We start from the raw sequence: 17,747 nt of genomic DNA, 5'->3' as shown, positions 1-17,747 counted from the left end.
ACTTTCTATCTCTATGCACATATACTGCGCTGAAGGTATACCAGTGAAAGCCGACGAAAACTGACAAAGGGATCGCCAAATCATTTCCTTGCTTGGGAATGACGTCCCTACAGTACGTTCCAGTTATATTTAGAGCCTATATATAGTGGTCCCCCCCATCCGTTGTACCCGCTTCACTGGGAAGAAGAGGGCTATCTATTCCCAGAGATAGGTCTTGAATTATTGATGCTAGATAGAATAATTCAATTCACACTGTCATAATGATCTATTTATTTGTGCGCAGACATCTCAGTCCTTTATGTGAAAAACATATCGACCCAAAACGTTTCAAAACACAGTCTGCCAACACAAGCATCCACCAGAACAATAGATTAAGGTAAACTAGAAGTGAGTTGAGGGGAGAACAAGTGAGCGTCTTTATAATGCATATAGCAAAACTAGTCTTTATAATGCATATTGCAAAATCTAGTGTAGTGATATCACCGAAACCAGTTGAAATCCCCTGCTTTGCTTTCTGGGTAAATTGTTCGACACTGCACCCGGTATCCGCCCATATTCGCGTCAGGCCAACCTCATCTGAATCGAGAGTAGCAGGCCAAACGCTGTATCAAATGGAAAGTTCAATCGATTAATGTCCTTACTTTTGTCGGCTTTTTTAAGAAGTTACATTTACACAAATGTGGCCGTTTCAGTGTAAAGTAGGAAATGCAGAGATCGTGTGAAAAAGGAGGATTATCTGCTTGACTTCTTATTTGGTCGCTACTTCGGACGCGGAACTCCACACGCTATAGGTAATACAATTGGAAAGATCACTACATTTGTATCAATTTACACAATGGGATACGGGGCGACATTGTATCCCCTCGCCTGTAACTTAATTTTAGTGTTGGGCTTGTAATGATTTCATAATTCCCTGGGCAATTTCAGCTTATATCGTTGTTAATGCAAACTACGCCCAATTGTTAAGCCAATGTCTGGCCCTTTAATGCGCAGACCAATGCGGTATTTATGGCGGCTTCAAACTCATCCGCTCGCCCATGAATGCTGCAGGTTCTACCGGTATTACGCATAGTATTCAATCCATTGTGCCTCCAGATTGTGCTAAAGAAATTCGCACAAGACAATCCTAGTTCACTAACGCTTGTGGGATCTTCATAGGCTAGGCTACTCTATCATTGTGGACCTACTCCAGTTACAGCCAAACCGACTTTTAAATGCACATACAGTTGTAATATTAGGGTGTAGGCCAAGCAAAGGTTGTACTCATCAGTTCACATGTACAGGTATTATTCAAATAACTGGGTCGTTCCACGAAATGAGTGCCTCTTGCGTCCCTTTGATATTTGTATTTTTTTGTTGTTGAAATTGTACATAAATATTGAGTTTTAAATGCCTGTTATATTAAATAGTGCCCTTTTTAATAGACCACATGGAAAATTCAATAACTTTGATTTTTAATATGAATAAAGACTTGTTAAAGTGCCAAATTTCAGCATTTTGATATGTCCCTCTGTGCATCCTCTGACTTCTAGGAAGATTTTAACCTACTTAACCCAAACACTTCTCCGAGATTTCACCATCATTGTGAAGCCCTAGTTATTTTGTTGCTTTGACATGATAATTTATTTAAAGTTATTAGTGATTCATTTTAAGGTCAACCCTGTTACGTGAACTTAACTCTTGTTTTAATATGGAGAAACAATTCCTTTTTTTTTTTTTTTCAAAAGAGACATTGAACATGTAAAGCAGCTGAGCTGGTTTTACTATTTTTAGCATTTATTTGGTGTTTTGTGGTGGAAAACTGAGCTGGTCGAGCACAACACGTCAACCCTGTCACCTATAGATCGACAGGCTAGAAATGTTAGAACAATGTTACAAAAAAAATGTGAGCTTGCATTCAATTGCCCCTCCCTGTTGCATACAACACGCTTCCATTCCCCCTGTCACAAGAGGATTCATGGCTGATTTTAAGATGAAGTTGTCAACCTAACTCTCAAACTCTTCTTATCCGTAGTGTTTTCAGCAGTTAGCTTTGCCCACGGTTGGCTGCATGTGAACTACAATTGACTTTTAACATTTAGAAACATCAATAATCATCGCTTGCGAAACAGTTTTAGAAACATGCTGATATGCTCCTTAACTTTTATATCAGCCAGAAATAATCTTTTAAATAAAAAAAGATGCACTTACTGTAGCAGTTTTGCACAGACCGTACGCTGTGTGTGCCACCAGTTGACAAACTACACTTCCTACCCAGTTACGCTTACACACAGGTGTTCGGAGCACTCTAGATAGCTAATTAGCACAGGTGGCCACCTATGTCTTCCGTCTGTCTTCCGTAAACAAGCACTGTAACATGGAGATATGGCCATGTGGGAACACTAACCCTATAAAGGTGTGTAGTAATTTAACCTTTTATTATTATTTCTCGCTGGTAGGAAAAGTACGTTCCTTATGTTTCCAAAACCGTACCGCAAGCGATGCGTTTTAACGTTCAGAACGAGCGTCCGGGCTCTTAACCAAACTCCCCTGACTAGAAGATGCATGTACTACCGTCAATAGGTGCTAAAGGTAGTTAGCGTCTATGAATGGGTTACGGTCAACCCTGTTACTTTATTTGGCACTGTAGTCATTGTCTTTTATTTCACCTCTTGAGATGGCAATTTGTATTACATTTTTTACATGTGCTCTTTATGACAGAATGTTAAAATGAGGTGAAATTTAAAGTAGTTTTTTTCCACCAAGTTACACTACTCAAAAGGCACCTAATTGGTGGAACAACCCAGCTAGTAGTAGGCCTACACTCCAGTAATCAAAATGTAGGCTACTGCTATCATTAGGCCTTGGTTGACCTCCAATTAAAATGGCTGTTTGTCTAACATCAGATTATGCTAATAGGCAAGCTGCATAAAATAGACACGGTTGTGTTTTTTATAGGCTATTTGTCTACTCTTTCACAATACTTTCCCACAATATTGGCGTGTATTTTACAGTAACTTGTAATTGATCTGAAAACAGAACTAATGGAGAGTGCTTGATTGGACATGACAACTTTGTTGATGACTGGTAATGACAGCTGACTGTACAGGTGTCATGACTAGCCAATCATGAACAAGCTTTTGATTTCCTGCAGTATGAGGATATGAAAAGGGGTGGCAATATTGTATCAACATTGCAAGCATTGTTGCCTGGTTACTAGGCCTACTGTACAATCATTTTAGTTCAGTGGGAGAATCGCAAAGTCATGATTAATCTGTATTCATCGTATCCACACTGTAGGCCATAGTTTCTGATTGATGATGATTTGGCCTGTGTCATTTACAATTTAAATAGTAGGCCTTTAAGGAGTACATAAATGGGTGTAGAACTTAGGTAAGTTTGAAAAAGGTGATGAAACACTAACTTTGATATAATATACTAACATAAACAATATATAATGACAAAAACACATATCACAGCATACTACAGGACACAGAGGGTCCTACAATTATTTGTCCGTAGAATGACTGTGAGAAAGTCAGTTCTGGTTACTTTTTAAAAGGACATTCTTCTCCAAAATGAATGAAAATAAAATGACGCTGTCATCAAACATATCATTTCCCCCTCCAGAAATGAACCCAATAACATATTGGTCCATATTACCAGGCAGGTGTGCTCTTTAGCAATAAGGATTATCAACTGCTGTAGCCCAACTGATGCGGCATAGTGGCTATAAGGTTGAAGCATAGGGTTGCACATCTGCATTTACCCCACTGGGCTAATCATTAGCTAGATCACAAACTAAACATTATCTTGTTGCTAGTTAGCAACATATTGATAGCTTAAAGGTCCCCAAAAAACATTCCACTGGCACTCAGCCAAGGATCATGTACTGTGAATATAATGTAGGCCTACCTGTTACACCTGACGTGTTACATTTAGCCCCAGTTTCTCCTATGCATTCAACGCCATTAGCGAGCATTATTGTGCATAAACCATGCTGCTGCTAAAAGCTCCGCTTTTAAAATGGTGCAATTCACCAAGTAGAAAGCTTTGATCCTCCTCTTTTAACAGTGGCCATCAAAATGGCTTTTTCAACGGTGTGTTTTCTCGGGACTGCATAAGGAATGTTGTACTATGACTGGGCATGCATGTTTCTCTCCCTGTGCAGCACTCGCAATTTGAAAGCATTTCGAGAGTCAAGAGGAATATGCTTTTCTCACATAGAATGTGACAAGCTGACCAATTGAATAGGTAAACTATGGGGTTGTCGGTTTTTTGCTGTTGGTCATTTCCATGTAACAGGACCCATGAGCACCAACGTGAATTTCATAGAAGCATATCAAATTGTGTGTCAAATGAAAGCAAATAGTCTATATTTTGGGGAAATGAAGGCATGGATACAGTTTTCAACTATTTTCCATCTTAAAAATTTGGTATAAGTTATGGCTTTGATTTCTGGTCAAACAGATGGAAAGGGGGTCTTAGAAAACAGCTACCAGAAAAAGTCTTAAAAGGTATTAGAAATACATAAAAACATAATACTATTGAAGTAAAGACCCCTGCCAACTAATATCAACACTTATATTTAGTTTTGGATAAATTATTTGCCGTTAAGTTTAAGAAACATTGTCTTGTAATTCCGTTACCAAAAAAACACATCTTTAAGATATTTTCTCATTTCTCTCCCTCATAAGGAGGGAGGATAATGAAAGTGAGGGTAATGAAAGTTCACAGAAGTAACAAGTAAAGGTAGACCTACCAATGAGTTAGTGTTTTCACTGATATCAATGTTTGTTTATGAATTAAGTGAATAATACTCGTAATTCTTTTGGCAAATCGGTAACAGAATTACAGAAATCTGTAACGGAGTTACTGCAATTGAATTGGCTACAATGGGAAATTATAGTAGTCACAAACCACAGTTGGGTCACCTGCTACTGTCCTCCCTTCCACTGGCATACTGTTATTTTTTCTTCTCTTTCTGTCTTCTGGTGGTCAAAGCAAGAGGGTGACAACAGTCTGGACAACCTTGCTCTCGCTCTATATAGAGTCATGGTCAAACGTTTTGAGAATTACACAAGTATTGGTCTTCAAAGTTTGCTGCTTCAGTGTTTTTAGATATTTTTGTCAGATGTTACTATGGTATACTGAAGTATAATTACAAGCATTCCATAAGTGTCAAAGGCTTTTATTGACAATTACATTAAGTTTATGCAAATAGTCAATATTTGCAGTGTTGACCATTCTTTTTCAAGACCTCTGCAATCCGCCCTGGCATGCTGTCAATTAACTTCTGGGCCACATCCTGACTGATGGCAGGCCATTCTTGCATAATCAATGCTTGGAGTTTGTCCGAATTTGTGGGTTTTTGTTTGTCCACCCGCCTCTTGAGGATTGACCACAAGTTCTCAATGGGATTAAGGTCTGGGGAGTTTCCTGGCCGTGGACCCAAAATGTTGATGTTTTGTTCCCCAAGCCACTTAGTTATCACTTTTGCCTTATAGCAAGGTGCTCTATCATGCTGGAAAAGGCATTGTTCGTCACCAAACTGTTCTTGGATGGTTGGGAGAAGTTGCTCTCGGAGGATGTGTTGGTACCATTCTTTATTCATGGCTGTGTTCTTAGGCAAAATTGTGAGTGAGCCCACTCCCTTGGCTGAGAAGCAACCCCACACATGAATGGTCTCAGGATGCTTTACTGTTGGCATGACACAGGACTGATGGTAGCGCTCACCTTATCTTCTCCGGACAAGCTTTTTTCCGGATGCCCCAAACAATCGGAAAGGGGATTCATCAGAGAAAATGACTTTACCCCAGTCCTCAGTAGTCCAATCCCTGAACCTTTTGCAGAATATCAGTCTGTCCCTGATGTTTTTCCTGGAGAGAAGTGGCTTCCTCGCTGCCCTTCTTGACACCAGGCCATCCTCCAAAAGTCTTTGCCTCACTGTGCGTGCAGATGCACTCACACCTGCCTGCTGCCATTCCTGAGCAAGCTCTGCACTGGTGGTGCCCCAATCCCGCAGCTGAATCAACTTTAGGAGACGGTCCTGGCGCTTGCTAGACTTTCTTGGGCGCCCTGAAGCCTTCTTCACAACAATTGAACCTCTCTCCTTGAAGTTCTTGATGATCCGATAAATGGTTGATTTAAGTGCAATCTTACTAGCAGCAATATCCTTGCCCGTGAAGCCCTTTTTGTGCAAAGCAATGATGACGGCACGTGTTTCCTTGCAGGTAACCATAGTTAACAGAGGAAGAACAATGATTTCAAGCACCACCCTCCTTTTAAAGCTTCCAGTCTGTTATTCTAACTCAATCAGCATGACAGAGTGATCTCCAGCCTTGTCCTCGTCAACACTCTCACCTGTGTTAACGAGAGAATCACTGACATGATGTCAGCTGGTCCTTCTGTGGCAGGGCTGAAATGCAGTGGAAATGTTTTTTGGGGATTAAGTTCATTTTCATGGCAAAGAGGGACTTTGCAATTAATTGCAATTCATCTGATCACTCTTCATAACATTCTGGAGTATATGCAAATTGCCATCATAAAAACTGAGGCAGCAGACTGTGAAAATTAATATTTGTGTCATTCTCAAAACTTTTGACCACGACTGTATATACACACACACTACCAGTCAAGATTGGACACACCTCATTCAAGGGTTTTTCTTTATTCTTACTATTTTTTATATTGTAGAAAAATAGTGAAGACATCAAAACTATGAAATAACACATATGGAATCATGTAGTAACCAAAAGAGTGTTTAACAAATCAAAATATATTTTAAATGTGAGATTCTTCAAATAGCCACCCTTTGCCTTGATGACAGCTTTGCACACGCTTGGCATTCTCTCAACCAGCTTCATGAGGTAGTCACCTGGAATGCATTTAAATTAACAGGTGTGCCTTGTTAATTTGTGGAATTTATTTCCTTACGCCATCCCATCTCGTTTGCACTTAGTGGGACTATCATTTGTTTTTCAACAGGACAATGACCCAACACACCTCCAGGCTGTGTAAGGGCTATTTGACCAAGTAGGAGAGTGATTGAGTGCTGTGTCAGATGACCTGGCCTCCACAATCCCCCGACCTGAACCCAATTGAGATGGTTTGGGATGAGTTGTACCGCAGAGTGAAGAAAAAGCAGCACAGTGCTCAGCATATGTGGGAACTCCTTCAAGACTGTTGGAAAAGCATTCCAGGTGAAGCTGGTTGAGAGAATGCCAAGAGTGTGCAAAGTTGTCATCAAGACAAAGGGTGGCTACTTTGAAGAATCTAAAATCTAAAATATATTTTGATTTGTTAAACACTCTTGGTTACTACATGTTTCCAAATGTGTTATTTCATAGTTTTGATGTATTCGCTATTATTCTACGATGTAGGAAATAGTAAAAATAAAGAGAACCCCTGGAATGAGTAGCTGTGTCCAAACCTTTGACTGGTACTGTATGAATATGTGTACTTCTCCCGGCTTTTACTGACACATACCCATGTGTCCCCTCGTTCCATTTATTGTAATCAACATCTGCACCGACTGACACCGGACGTCCATGGACTTTGAAAAGTAGTTGAAATTTGGTCAGTTCGTCCTGACCTTGATTTCAACATCCACAGAGTTTGCTTTCCGGACTGGCCTTGATTTGATCCAAACATAGACGTCCATGATTGGTGAATGGACCAAATCTGAACCAATCATAGGTCTGTTTCACAAGTTTGCACAGTATAGTGAAGAAAAGTAGAGTACATACAGTATGATGAATAAATGTACTGAACTCTACTGTACTGTGCTCTACTGTGCTGTACTGTGATGTCCAAACTAGTGAAACATAGACATCTATGATTGGTTCAGATTTTGTCCGTTATGATTTCAACCAAATTTGGTCTTGTTTTGGGGGGTGGAGCTCATTACAATAATAGCCGGGATATGCAAAGGATGATATTGGAGGTTTCTACATTTTGTGTACCTATTCAGGATACATCACCATGAGAATGACATTCATATACATAATTATGCATTTCTTTATAGTACAGATCAGGGACCCATGATGTTATTCCGTTACCGTAACTGTAACCAAAATATTGTTGTTTTTTCAAACACCCCATTCTTTCTGCAGACATATTTGAATCTTAATTCGGAGCGGATATTTATGTTTTTGGAAAACATGGTCGCATAAAAAAAAAACAAGGAGATTATATCATAATTCTGTTACCAAACTTTGCATCTACACAGTTCTTCCAGTAAATGTGTTTTTGTGAAATTGTCTGTGTACATTTAAAAGTAGTCCTTGTGCGTAGCGTTGTATGGCTTGTTCAACTTTGAAATCAATGGTTTTTGTTTAAATTTTTAAGTGAAACATCTGAGTATCAATTCTGTTATCATGGAATTGCTCTGTTGCTTACTTGTGTTGTTGGCTGAGGAAAATGTAAATGGGGACAACGATTTTTCATTAGATAATACAAAAATTCCATAACCAAAAGTACCAGGGCTCAGCTCCGCCTAGCTCTCATTTGGATCATAGGTGCCGGGTATCGGACATACTGTACAGTATTGTTGACATACTGTACAATCTGTTGTGTTCAGCACTGATTATCTAGTATAGCATCCATGATTCGTATCATCGATTGGACAGTCTATTTTGTTGGTATGTTTTTATCAGAAATTACTAGGTGAATTGGTGGTTCTATTTCCGTTGTATGAAAATGTATACACTCACTAACTGTAAGTCGCTCTGGATAAGAGCGTCTGCTAAATGACTAAAATGTTAATGTATTTTGAGATGCTACTCATTGAGATAAACGTCAGCTTCAACTGAGAACTAGTGTTTTTTTACATTTATTTTTTTAACATAGCTGTCTGGATAGCAGTGTGCCTCCCCGTTGCTTGTCAATTTTGGGATCTTAAAGTAACGTCATGTATCTACTGCCAGATCCCATTGTGTAGCTGTTACTCACAACTGACTGTTGAGTTTGTGTTACAGCTAGAGATACAGGAAGATTTAGGAGCAACCTTTGTGGGGATGATGTTTGGGGGAATTGTAACAGTAAATTCTCAGTTAAAACAATGTTAATTAATGATGACAAGTCATTATTTTATGAGCAAGAACCTTGCTTGTGCCCTATAATATCAATATAATAGTACACATACCTGGTCTATGTAATTTACCTTATCTTTCCAGAATTCCAAAATCACTTTCATAGTTTTACATTGATAATCCCATTTTCAACAATGTTATTATAAAATAGTAGAGTATATTAGGTCCTCTCATCCCGTTTTGTCTGAAATCGCAGGATGAAGTTGTATAGAATGTAAACATTCCTGTATCCACAGATATCTGTGGTTGTATGCATTCCCTGCAGCTCTGGAGAACACCGGATGGCCATTGTTGCAAACTAAAGGCAATGTGGAGACGATCGGGACAAAATCTAATTTTGGATTTGGCGGCCTCTGTGCACACAAGCACTTTAGTGTAGCTTAACTGATAGGGAATGAATACAACTTGACCAGATGGCTGTGAAGAAATTGTTCATATCATCAGCTTCATTCCCACTATCTGTGTGTGTTGTGTGTGTGTGTGTGTGTGTGTGTGTGTGGTTAAAATATTCCCTAAACTTTCCCAAAATTCCCAGGTTTTAAAGAAATCCCAGTTGGTGGATTTACCTCCCAGCTTCCTGATTCCAGGAATTCTCCAACTGGAAAACATGGGAATTTTGGAAAAGCTACTCAAATTCTGCAACCCTATGTATGTGACTATTTCTTGTTGCATCGATAGTTAGTGTGTAGCTCATGAAATGTTTATTTTCATGTTCACTGACCGTATTTCTGTCTTCTGTCCCACAGGTGAACGATGACCGAATACAAGCTGGTGGTGGTGGGAGCAGGAGGCGTGGGCAAGAGCGCACTCACCATCCAGCTCATCCAGAACCACTTTGTGGACGAATATGACCCCACCATCGAGGTAAAAAGTTATTTCAGTACAACCATGTGTCTTTTACTACAACAAGGCATGCCTTGGAGTCAGGAGGCAAAGTTCCTTAAAAATAAATTGGGTACCATTTTTGTGGCTGCCTGCTCCGCCTGCACAGGGGACTGCGCAGAGTTGCATGGAAAAATAACTGCAATCAAAAAAATCATATGTATGTGCAAATGCAAGTAAAAATGTGCTCTAGATTCTGTTATTTGAATGTATGAATATAATATCAGAAGCATGGTCTCCTTCAGTCAGTTTTAAATTTGTAGGTTCAGTCAAATTGATAGATGGCTACTTGATGAAATGCTTTAGTGGTTTGACATGTCATAAATTATTAAGCTGAAAGCTATATATTTTATGACTGCTTGAAGATTGAATGCATTTCTTCCCTGGTGCACATATAGTCTCTTACCTGGTCATCCCATCCATTTTCTTAGATTCTAATACTATTGTATTTCCTCTGGAACATTATCAGATGAGCATTCTATGACCATATAGTTACGTCGAGGATTTCTGAGCCCTAGTCAGGTAGACTGGACACATATGAATATGTGATCATTCATAGGTGTCCAGTCCTGAACCATCCATCTCTCTCTTTCTTGCGCCCTCCTTCAGGACTCGTACAGGAAGCAGGTGGTGATTGACGGGGAGACGTGTCTGCTGGACATCCTGGACACTGCAGGTCAGGAGGAGTACAGCGCCATGAGGGACCAGTACATGAGGACAGGGGAGGGCTTCCTCTGTGTCTTCGCCATTAACAACACCAAGTCCTTCGAGGACATCCACCACTATAGGTGAGCTAGGTTCTGCCACAACATCTGAAGTACTGCTGCCGATTGCACTGGTGGCGGTAAGCCGGACTGTAGTTAAACCAGTGGACTATAGTTGTGCCAGCCGACTATAGTTGCGCCAGCCGACTATAGTTACATCTGTTTCCAAGCAGACACGGTTGTGCCAGCCATATCCCATCAATTGTGTCAAAGCCAACATCACTCTCTACCTGTACAACCCACTCTTTAACCAACCCTTTAACCAGATTGTGTGTGAAATCAATAACCCCAAAAAGGAGTCCATTCCGTACTTTGGACGACCAAAGCATTGCACTGGTATTTAACTCTTGCCTTCCCTGTCATCTTTGTTCAACAGAGAGCAGATCAAGAGGGTGAAAGACTCGGAAGACGTGCCCATGGTGCTGGTGGGAAACAAGTGTGACCTGCCGTCCCGGACGGTGGACACCAAACAGGCTCAGGACTTGGCGCGCAGCTACGGCATCCCCTTCATCGAGACCTCGGCCAAAACCAGACAGGTGAGAGATGGAGACAACAGGTCCTAACTTTGCACCTGGTATAACTTTGCACCTTAGTAAATCGAGCCCTTGTAGCTTGTAGTGTCGAGGGTATTTGCTGGCGTGAACACAGCAGCCATTCAACTGTTTTCGCCACAGATCAATTTTCATTATTGTAGCAAGATTACTTCTTACCAGCTGTGTCAGGTGTCCATGCAATGGCTTTTTACAATCATGGCCACTTCAATCTCACAAAATGCTGTGGTCCTCTTTTGACTCCTGTGGTGCCTTTTTGATTTGTGTTGGTATCAATGGCTATATATAATATGTGCTCTGTTTCTAAATGGTGCTTGGAAACGTGTCGGGTAATGTACTGTACATAATTAAATTCCCTTTGCTTAATTGAATTCTTGATTTATGAATTGCTGTATCCGTGCATGCTCTTCTGTCATGGAAATGTGGCATTCTTTCACCATTAGAGGCTCCATAACGGATCTGGCATTGTTTTAATCAACAAATCAGTCAATCTCTGTCACTGAATCGTCACGACAGAGGGGAAATTGTCGGTAATTGTTGTGTGGCGGGGTGATAATCATGCTTAATGGACAGTGGGATGGAAGTGATTGTGTGCTGGATGGTGCACTATTGTCTGTTCTATTATGTGGTTGCTGGCTTGGCTTCAGTGGTGTGTCATGTGAGGATTTGCGTGGCTGGCTGGTGATGTATGTGGCGATTTGTCAGTCGGTGGACCTTCTCCTGCTCTTTTTGCATCGGTCCAATCACAACTCCTTCTGGGGACACTGATTGGTCTCTTCCAGCTCACTCCTCCAATGGTCGTATCGCCCAGCTACCTGGTGTTGCTCTTGGACTGAAATCACGAATAATACACACACCACTTTCACACCTTTACAATGACACTGAGTTTTATGTTTGTACCTGTCATTCCCCTGTGAAGTTAAAGTATTAATTATGTTTTAAACTGCCAAAAAAAAATGCATCCTCAGATTTATACATCAGCCCTATACACAGCTAAATGTAGACTTGGTCAACATAGAATGCCTATACAATGAGTGTACAAAACATTAGGAACACCTTCCTAATATTGAGTTGCACCCACCTTTGCCCTCAGAACAGCTTCAGTTCATCGGGGCATGGACTCTACAAGGTGTCAAGCATTCCACAGGGATGCTGGCTCATGTTGATTCCAATGCTTCCCGCAGTTGTGTCAAGTTGGCTGGATGTCCTTTGGGTGGTGGACCATTCTTGATACACACAGGAAACTGTTGAGTGTGAAAAACCCAGCAGCGTTGCAGTTCTTGACACACTCAAACCGGTGCGCCTGGCACCTACTACCATATCCCGTTCAAAGGCACTTAAATCTTGCCCATTCACCCTCTGAATGGCACACATACACAAACTGTCTCAATTGTCTCAAGGCTTAGAAATCATTTTTTTAACCTGTCTCCTTCCCTTCATCTACACTGATTGGAGTGGATTTAACCAGTGACATCAACAAGGGATCATAGATTTCACCTGTATTCACCTGGTCAGTTTGTCATGGAAAGAGCAGGTGTTCCTAATGTTTTCTAACACTGTGAGGGAACACAGTCCACATAGTGTCCCTGTATTCCCGAACACTGAGGGGTCAACAGTGCCCCTGTATTCCCTAACACTGAGGGGTCAACAATGCCCCTGTATTCCCTAACACTGAGGGGTCAACAGTGTCCCTGTATTCCCTAACACTGAGGGGTCAACAGTGTCCCTGTATTCCCTAACACTGAGGGGTCAACAGTGTCCCTGTATTCCCTAACACTGAGGGGTCAACAGTGTCCCTGTATTCCCTAACACTGAGGGGTCAACAGTGTCCCTGTATTCCCTAACACTGAGGGGTCAACAGTGTCCCTGTATTCCCTAACACTGAGGGGCCAACAGTGTCCCTGTATTCCCTAACACTGAGGGGCCAACAGTGTCCCTGTATTCCCTAACTGAGGAGAGCTGTGTTTCGCACTGCAGAGAGTGGAGGATGCCTTTTACAGTCTGGTACGGGAGATCAGGCTGTACCGGCTGAAAAAGCTCAGCAAGGAAGAAAAGACCCCGCGCTGCGTCAAGCTTAAAAAATGTGTTGTAATGTGAAAGGGGTAAGTGTATAGCGTCCGCGCTCCCTCACGTCCGTCAGGTGTGTATTTGTGGTGTGTGTGTGTGGGAGGGTGTCGTCCGTGTGGTACCGAGCAGGGGGAGTGGTGCTCCTTGGTGGGCGGGATCCATCTCTTTTTAAGCTAACCTCCTGCTGTGGGATCTCCTTGAAACCAGGCGTCCATCTTAGTTTCTCCTCCTGTGGTATCTGTATCTCTGTGTGGGGTATGTTTATACTATTGTGGGTGATGATCATTCTGTAATCTGCTGAACTGAGACAAATCAGTGGTGCGAGAGGATGGAGCTGGTAAGATTGGATCTGTGTGATATATGGCGATTGTGATAATCTGGGCAGAAATGAAGTCTTGAAATGGTGACTAAGGACGTGTGATTACGGAGATGTTCCACTGAAGTCCTGTGGCAACTGCATGCATTGATGTCGCGCACAACTCCCTTTGTTTCTGTCTTTCTCTCTCTTGTTCTTGCACTCTATCTCACAATCTGAAATGACTTTGTCACCCATTGTATCAGGAAGGAAACCAATGTCGTGCTCAGTGAATGGCAAAGTGAATGGTTATTTTTGGTCCCTGCCTCTCTTTGTGGCACCATTGATGTAGCCATTGTTTTTGCTGTTGTCTGCTGGGCCAGCTCATGCCACAAATCCACCTACCTACGAATCAATACGCAATGAACACATTTGTAACGCAAGTTTGCATCTAGTCTACATACTAGGAGTGCACACCGAAATTGCCACCCTATTCCCTATATAGTCAAAAGTAGTGCACTACATTGGGGAATAGGGGTGCCATTTCAGACATTTGCATCTGACCAAGCTTTCATGTTAGTCACAGATGAGAACATAAGTGTTTTTGAGAAGAGTTTTCAAAACAAACCTTAACTTATCTTTTTATTTTTATTTCCCAAGGGTGTCGATGATGCGTTTTACACATTAGTGCGGGAAATCCGAAAACACAAGGAGAAGATGAGCAAGGAGGGCAAGAAGAAGAAAAAGAAGTCCAAGACAAAGTGTATACTCATGTGAATAATGACCAGCCCCCTTTTCAAGATAGACAAAAAAAATGTGTTAAAACAGTTCAAGTAATACATTTTTGTACATTATGCTAAATTATTAGCCTCTTTATCTTACTACCCAAATTACTGAATATGGAAATGAACCCTATTTTTTTCTGTCTTTTTCTCTTATTTTGAAACCAATAAGCTTTACTTTCTGTTTAGTGCCAGTTGCCCAGAAGTGTTGGTCCAATAGGTTGATTATCAATTATGAGCGGTAGACAGTAAAACAAAGGACTTTATTCAACAGCCAAGTTCACATCTATAGGGACATTTTGGACAACAGAGAAAGCAAGCCTAAAAAGCTTATTTTCCCTCTGCTGGTAGAGCATGAGTTGCTCCTAACAGTATGGGGCGCCAAATAGTTGAATTCCATCCCATTCCATTGGACAAGGAGTAACAACTGGGAGGCAGGACCAACACTTGATTGGGGGAAATTCCAAATGTCCTGGCCACTGTGTGTAATAATGCCCATCCTCCTACTTTAAACTCCTAGATATGATTCAATAATGTCATGCAGTACTTGAAGCATGCATGTGAACTTTACTACTGTTTCTAGTAAAAACAATGTCCTGGTTACCCATTTTAATTAAGTTGTAATCTGTTAATGCTTTTTTGTAATTTGTGGGTAGTGATTTCCTGCCCACAGGAGAGACTTTCCTTTTTGCATGCAATGTGTTCTTACTAGTCAATGGGGAATGGCACAGTGATACTAATACTGTACGATACTGATACAGCCAGTTGGGCCACATAGGTTTTTATAGTGTTTCGGGACTCGAGTCGATCCATATTCACCATTCCTGATCTGATCTTTTGGGTAGAATCCAGTTGTTGAATGGTGGGAAACCTTTTCAACAACTGAAATGCTCCAGGTGGCATGTATGAAGCAAAATAGATTTTAACATAGCCATCAGAACAGCAAGATTATGTCAGTAATGTTGAAGAGGACATGCATCTAATGTTGTGTTGCTCAGTGGCACTGCATGTTGCTTAAACCAACGCCTCTACATAATCCAGTGTCTCCTGTAGTTGTTTTATCATTAGATATGATATACCCTGCTCATTCCGAACGTTTTAAAAGATGAGTTAATTGTTCATCAAGAGACCTTGTTTGAGCTATGAAATTCCCCTGATATCCTTAGGATTGGTGTATTTTGTGTCGTGTTTTTGAAGGACAAACCTTTCCTATTCAAGGGATAGTTTACCGAAGTAACACATTTTAGCTATTGAACCAGCAAATCAAGATTTGGGCTTCCTTGTTACAGCATGACATCCAAATTGTTGAGTGCAAACAAATAGCATGCCTAAATTAAACCTAAACTTTAAACCAAGTCATCTAATGACATATACAGTGGGGAAAAAAAGTATTTAGTCAGCCACCAATTGTGCAAGTTCTCCCACTTAAAAAGATGAGAGAGGCCTGTAATTTTCATCATAGGTACACGTCAACTATGACAGACAAAATGAGAAAGAAAAATCCAGAAAATCACATTGTAGGATTTTTAATGAATTTATTTGCAAATCATGGTGGAAAATAAGTATTTGGTCAATAACAAAAGTTTCTCAATACTTTGTTATATACCCTTTGTTGGCAATGACACAGGTCAAACGTTTTCTGTAAGTCTTCACAAGGTTTTCACACACTGTTGCTGGTATTTTGACCCATTCCTCCATGCAGATCTCCTCTAGAGCAGTGATGTTTTGGGGGCTGTCGCTGGGCAACACGGACTTTCAACTCCCTCCAAAGATTTTCTATGGGGTTGAGATCTGGAGACTGGCTAGGCCACTCCAGGACCTTGAAATGCTTCTTACGAAGCCACTCCTTCGTTGCCCGGGCGGTGTGTTTGGGATCATTGTCATGCTGAAAGACCCAGCCACGTTTCATCTTCAATGCCCTTGCTGATGGAAGGGAGGTTTTCACTCAAAATCTCACGATACATGGCCCCATTCATTCTTTCCTTTACACGGATCAGTCGTCCTGGTCCCTTTGCAGAAAAACAGCCCCAAAGCATGATGTTTCCACCCCCATGCTTCACAGTAGGTATGGTGTTCTTTGGATGCAACTCAGCATTCTTTGTCCTCCAAACACGACGAGTTGAGTTTTTACCAAAAAGTTCTATTTTGGTTTCATCTGACCATATGACATTCTCCCAATCCTCTTCTGGATCATCCAAATGCACTCTAGCAAACTTCAGACGGGCCTGGACATGTACTGGCTTAAGGAGGGGGACACGTCTAGCACTGCAGCTGCTTACCTTCAAACCAAGCTGCTTACCTATTGCAGATTCAGTCTTCCCAGCCTGGTGCAGGTCTACAATTTTGTTTCTGGTGTCCTTTGACAGCTCTTTGGTCTTGGCCATAGTGGAGTTTGGAGTGTGACTGTTTGAGGTTGTGGACAGGTGTATTTTATACTGATAACAAGTTCAAACAGGTGCCATTAATACAGGTAACGAGTGGAGGACCGAGGAGCCTCTTAAAGAAGAAGTTACAGGTCTGTGAGAGCCAGAAATCTTGCTTGTTTGTAGGTGACCAAATACTTATTTTCCACCATAATTTGCAAATAAATTCATAAAAATCCTACAATGTGATTTTCTGGATTTTTTTTCTCAATTTGTCTGTCATAGTTGACGTGTACCTATGATGAAAATTACAGGCCTCTCTCATCTTTTTAAGTGGGAGAACTTGCACAATTGGTGGCTGACTAAATACTTTTTTTCCCCACTGTATGTGTTATTCAGGTGAACTGTCTTCTTAAAGAATAGTTATTTACTGTCTTCAGATACAGGACATATAACACCCCAACAGATCCTAACAGAATATGCCTTGCACATTTCCCCAAGCCTTTGTTTTGTACTTATTGCTGCCATAAACTTACTTTCCTGTTTTTGAATTGGCTAGATTTGGCAAAGAAAATCTTACTTTTTTTGTCCAACCACAAATCTTCCTTTCTCTATTTTTTTAGTTTTAAGTCTACAAAAGATGCATCCCATATAATTGGTGTCATGCAAAGAGTGTTCAAAAATGTATTGTTCAGATACATTTTTCTAATTCTTCCTCGTTAGAGCTTGAGTGGGAAGGTGTTGAGTGGGTTTTGCTGGGCTGCGTTTCAAGTGAAATTACTGATCCAGTCCAATAATTGTTGTCAAATGTATCCCTCACAAAGGTTGTTGCTTCCTAGTGATATAACTGGAACTGATGTCTAAATCAGGCAATTACCATTACATTATTTTTTAGAGAAAGTCTTAATTTATAAAAACACGGAATAGTTGTTTTTCAGCGTCAACGCTTATTTCACAACCTTATTATCAGGG

At 40.9% G+C, this 17,747-nt stretch overlaps 1 protein-coding gene across 2 annotated transcripts; it reads left to right on the top strand.

Annotated features, from left to right (window-relative positions):
• Window positions 1–545: 545 nt before the first annotated feature.
• On the top strand, window positions 546–15,851 carry LOC121577009 (GTPase KRas). 2 transcript variants are annotated; one of them, XM_041890684.1, is made up of 6 exons: window positions 546–791; window positions 9,818–9,935; window positions 10,563–10,741; window positions 11,094–11,253; window positions 13,246–13,370; window positions 14,291–14,364. In XM_041890684.1, exons 2-5 carry the CDS (start codon window positions 9,825–9,827, stop codon window positions 13,363–13,365), a joined length of 570 nt encoding a protein of 189 aa, XP_041746618.1. In that variant the 5' UTR covers window positions 546–791; window positions 9,818–9,824; the 3' UTR covers window positions 13,366–13,370; window positions 14,291–14,364. The 2 variants fall into 2 exon arrangements, with proteins under 2 accessions (XP_041746618.1, XP_041746619.1); XM_041890685.2 differs by lacking the exon at window positions 13,246–13,370 and having other exon boundaries at window positions 14,291–15,851.
• Window positions 15,852–17,747: the final 1,896 nt, after the last annotated feature.

The sequence above is a fragment of the Coregonus clupeaformis genome, chromosome 11 (genome assembly GCF_020615455.1).
Source record: "Coregonus clupeaformis isolate EN_2021a chromosome 11, ASM2061545v1, whole genome shotgun sequence".
In the NCBI taxonomy this organism is placed as follows: Eukaryota; Metazoa; Chordata; class Actinopteri; order Salmoniformes; family Salmonidae; genus Coregonus; species Coregonus clupeaformis.
The sequence above is the reverse complement of the archived record's forward strand: the minus strand, read 5'-3'. Positions and strand labels throughout refer to the sequence as shown.